The sequence below is a fragment of the Pteropus vampyrus genome, unplaced genomic scaffold, assembly GCF_000151845.1.
Source record: "Pteropus vampyrus isolate Shadow unplaced genomic scaffold, Pvam_2.0 Scaffold190, whole genome shotgun sequence".
In the NCBI taxonomy this organism is placed as follows: Eukaryota; Metazoa; Chordata; class Mammalia; order Chiroptera; family Pteropodidae; genus Pteropus; species Pteropus vampyrus.
In genome coordinates, this window is record NW_011888971.1 from 156542 (window position 1) to 161264 (window position 4723).

The following is a 4723-nucleotide window of genomic DNA, read 5'->3' on the forward strand; positions in this document are numbered from 1 at the left end:
CATGTATGAAGAATGAACCGTCTGTGTTCGTTAGCCATGTAAAAGTGTCCTTATGTCTATAGGTCTAGGTATCAGGTCAGTCTATAAATCCGTCATGTCTGTGATGTTGTCCCTGCCCTCTGGTCTGGCCGGTGCCGGGCCCGGATACAGAGATGAGAAGGACCGAGGAGACCTCATCCGTAGGAGGGGACGGCATCCTGCTGTCTACAGAGGCACTGGCCATGTAACTGGGGGAGTCCACAAAGGCCACGTCAGTGAGGTGGTGACATCTGAGCCTGAAAAGAAAGTGCTAGAAACTAGCAGTCAGATGGAGGCTGGTGAGGGAGAGGAAAAGAACATTCCAGGCCCCGTGGGACTACTTCTGGCCAGCTGCCAGGACAGCGCTGGAGACCCCCCTCCGCCCCTCCGCGGGCTCCCCGGGCCAGACCGGGGGATCCTGGATTCTCTCTTCCTTCCTGTTTGCCTGACTTGTTGGGAGCAACGTCTGGACCTGGGCAATTCCCGTGACGCGCTGCCCCGCGGTGGCGCCTGTCCATCCTGCCTTTGTCGGGCTGCCCGCGGCTCCTGATGGGCCGGGCCAGCAGGAGGGCAGACCCTCGCTCCCAGGGCCAGCCCCCGTGCCCACATAGCAACTCTTTCCTTCCGAAACGTTCACTTACCCTGAAGGTTTCACTATATATTGGAAAAACTGGAAACACCTTGAAATTGTTTATAGGACATTGTAATTTTGTTCACGTCTGTTGGACATAGAACCACGAGCCTCTTTCTGTTTAAAAACAAGTGGATGTCCACATTAACTATTGTTGGTGTCGCATACAAAACGATAGGTCGCCTGAGGCATTTCACTGGTTCTTTCTGGTAACCTGATGAGTTTCATCTGCTCCTTTCACGGGACACAAAAGAGGAGATGTCTAAAGGCCTCAGCCAAAGACTGAAGCCATCAGGCGTCATTTTAGGACAAGGTAGCGGTTTGGAAATCACTTCCTCTCCCTTCGGTTGCTTAAAGGACACTTTTTTCCTAAGTCAGACGTCTCTGGCCTCGTGGACTGTCGAAGGCCGAGGTGGCCGAGAGGTTTAGGTGGACGGGCAGCTCGTAGCAGCTGGTGGTGGCCATGGAGCGCCATGCTGAGAACCGTGAGCCTGCCTCCAGCTCATTAGAAGCATTCGCCTGTGACAATGCCACAGTCGAGGGCCTGGCGCTGGGGTGGGGCGGGGAGGTGGGTCACTGGGTGGCCGCTCCACCCATCCCGCATGGAGAAGCACTCGCCCTGGGAGCATGCCCCTTTAAAAGGCGTCCCCCGTCTCTGCCCGCAGGATTTATACCACCAGTCCTACGCCTGTGTCTGCGTCATGTTCGCCTCCATTCCGGACTTCAAGGAGTTCTACACGGAGTCGGACGTGAACAAGGAGGGCTTGGAATGCCTGCGGCTCCTCAACGAGATCATCGCCGACTTTGACGACGTAGGTGCTGCGAGCTCCGTCTGCAGGGCGGGCGGCCCCAGCCCCACACGGGGGACACGCTCGCGGTCCCGTGGCCCACGCGTGGGAAGTCATTCATCGCGGGGTGTCCTCACACTCGTCCTTTGGTGTGGCTTCCTGTGGCTGGAGCGGAAGCCTTTGCCCTGCCTGGGTCCTGGACGGTTTTGGATGGACGAATGTGTTTTATTTGTGAGATGGTGTGATCGCTAGGAACAGCTACCAAAATCTGGCCAATTTTCTCGAAAGGCTTGAACTGCAAGGAAAACACTCGCCCTTCCATTTTTACATACAAGATAATTTATTTACTATTTATATTATAGTAGATTCTTGGTATGTCTGCCAGTGCATCCTGCAGGCTCTCTGTCAGATAGATACCAACTTCAACTGTGCATGGATGACATGCTTTATTATTGAAAAAGCAATATGTAATACGGAATAATATATTTTAGAAGGGACAAAATGCGTGTTTTACGATTTGAAATAGGTGTCATTTTTCAATTTTCAGTATTCTGCGTACACAAAGAATAATGTGTTTTATTTTCTGATAAGAACAAACACACCTCTGGTTTAAGAATTTTGCTGCTATACCGTTCTTATAAATATTAAGCATAATATAGGAAAATGGACATCCATGAACATAAACTCATCATGCTGCATTGAACTCTGAAATACAGCGATTAAATGATGTACTACGACAGTTTCAGGCCAACCTTACGAAACGTCTTATGGGAACTGTACGTTTCTCTACTGCTGTTATCACCACGAGGTTGACTCAAGACTCATGGTGAGATAATGACTACTAGAAATTGCCACTGTGATGACAGGTTCACAGTGAGAATGGTGACGCATTTGCTCCAGCTGCCCCTCAGCAGAACAAATGTCCCCAGTCCCAGTGGGTGTGTGGCAGGGTCCCTTCAGGTTGGACGAGCTCCTGTATATGTGGCAGAGGGACTTGCTCTATGTTAAACTCTCTGACATATCATTTTGAAAGAGACTTCTCTCAAAGCAGACGTGCCAAGTTGGGGACAGGGAGATGCTCCCAGTCTTTGGTCGGCACCATTGTCCTCCTGAGCAGGTGTAGAACTTTCCAGAGTTTCCTTCACTTGCCCTCTCCACTCCTTCTTTCTCATGCCTACAGCTTCTGTTCTCATGTCTACCTTTTTTCTGTGTCACCTGAGATCTAAAGAGATCTCAGAGAGAAGTCGAGGAGGAAGCTTGTAAATGGGGCGCGAAATATCAGGATCTGAGCTAATGGGAGGAGCTGTTCTGGATCTTTATTCCTCTCACCTCGACAGCTCAGAGGCCAGAAACCCATCCTCAGCACTATAGTTGGTCACAAATCACCCTCATCATGGCAGGGAAGACCTCACTCGCTGAATCATACTTCTGTAAAGAGGTCTTTCAAACAAGCAGTCGGGAAATTTATTTGAGGCCATTATCACTTGCATCATAATTTATCCTGGTTCCCTTGCTAGCAGATTTTGAGAAGTAATTCATGTCATTTGGAAGTAAATCATGACACTGAATTTCCTTCCAAGGACACGCTCTTTGTGAAATGCATGAAGAGCCCTTTCCCAACAAAACCCAAGGTCGAAAAATGAATAAACGGTGGTTGAAACATCTCAAGTTCCCGTTACTGTGAACTAGAAGTTGAGAGTGTTTCTAGAAAGCTCTTGGCCTTGGGTCAGCCCTCGACTGAATGACCAAAAGATTGTCATTGCTTTGCAGCTGCTGTCCAAGCCAAAATTCAGTGGAGTTGAAAAGATCAAGACCATCGGGAGCACATACATGGCAGCGACGGGTCTGAGCGCCGTGCCCAGCCAGGAGCACGCCCAGGTACAGACATGCCGACCACACGAGGGCACACGTGAGCCTCGGCTCTGCCCACAGGTCATCCTGGAGCCAAAACGGCTTGCAGTGACCCTCAACTGTACTGTGTGCACAACCTAAATCTCAGCGATTAAGCTTTTATGAGAAAAGGCGAGAATCCCAGAGGCTTCTGAGGGGTTGTCCGCTGAACGTTCTCTGGTGGACAGGGAAGGGAAAATCCAACGAACCCACAGCCGCTCGACGCCAGGTAAACGTACAAAAAGTAGGAGGCGAGAGCGGTTTGCTTAGAATACGCATCAGAGGACGGGTCCTGGCCTTCCGGTTAAAAACAGTGCCGTCAAAAACCAAGCCGACTGCATGGAAATTCGCTTGAAAAGGTGGTTTGGGAAAAGCCGAGTATCCTCAATCAGAGCCAGCTAGCATTTTTGAGGAGTTTTCTGTCTGTTTCAGTGTGTATGTGTGTGCACGTGCATCTGTGTGTTTGTCCATGTGTTTGTGTGTGCGTGTGTGCATATGTGTGTGCATGTGTGTATGTGTGTGCATGTGTCTGCATGTGTATGCATGCGTGCCTGTGTGCATGGGTGTGTACATGTATGTGAGTGTGTGCGCACATGTGCGTGTACACCTGCATGTGTGGATGTGCTTGTGTAACTCGTGAGCCCATGAACTAGACTGCCTTTCCCCTCAGGACGGTGGGACCCCTAACAGGGAGCAAGGCGGGTTTGCTGCGGGACAAAGGCAGGGGTGCAGCACAGATGACCAGAGCAGGTTTGCTGATGGTGGGTGGAGCCCCCCAGAGAGAGAAAGGGCTGCGCTCCACATGCTCAGCCCCCTCTCCCACACCCACTTCTTGCGGGCGGAGGGAGAGGGACCAGGGACAGCAGGGCGCTCACGCCAGGCCTGCCACCAAACACCATCGGGCAAGGCCTCTTTCCCTGTTCTCACTCGTGGACAGAGACTAGAACGTGAATCGTGCGACTTGGGATTCGCATGGCGTTTTCCCGAGTGAACGGGGCAACGTATGGTCTGTTTGCTCTCACGTGTTGCTTTTAAACTGTTATTTTTAACGTCCGTTATATTTTATTAAGAAAAAGTAAAAAAAAAAAAAAGCAAGCAATGAGGGTAACTTTCAAAGAATCTCACCTTGGGTTCCGAGCAGCTCCCTCCCAAGGCCAAAAGGAAGACGTGGTCCCCTGTGTGCGCGGTATTGTGTATTTTCAAAGGTTGGGTTATTTATTCCCATAACATCAAAGCGTTGGAAAACTATTGGAAAATTGTAACGTAGAGGCATTCAAATATACAACACTGTTTTAATTTTAAATATCTTATCATGCTAAAAGTAGACCTAATTACAAGTTTACTTTCCTTACTTTAATAGAAATTAACGTCTACTTTTTCCACACCTTTAATATTT

At 49.8% G+C, this 4723-nt stretch overlaps 1 protein-coding gene across 1 annotated transcript in view; it reads left to right on the forward strand.

Moving 5' to 3' along the window:
* The window catches only part of ADCY2 (adenylate cyclase 2), a 182743-nt gene that overhangs the window by 152883 nt on the left and 25137 nt on the right, over positions 1 to 4723 (forward strand). The window contains exon 21 of the mRNA XM_011371402.2: positions 3208 to 3315. Coding sequence (XP_011369704.1) covers positions 3208 to 3315 — 108 coding nt within the window. The remainder of the gene's footprint in view (positions 1 to 3207; positions 3316 to 4723) is intronic.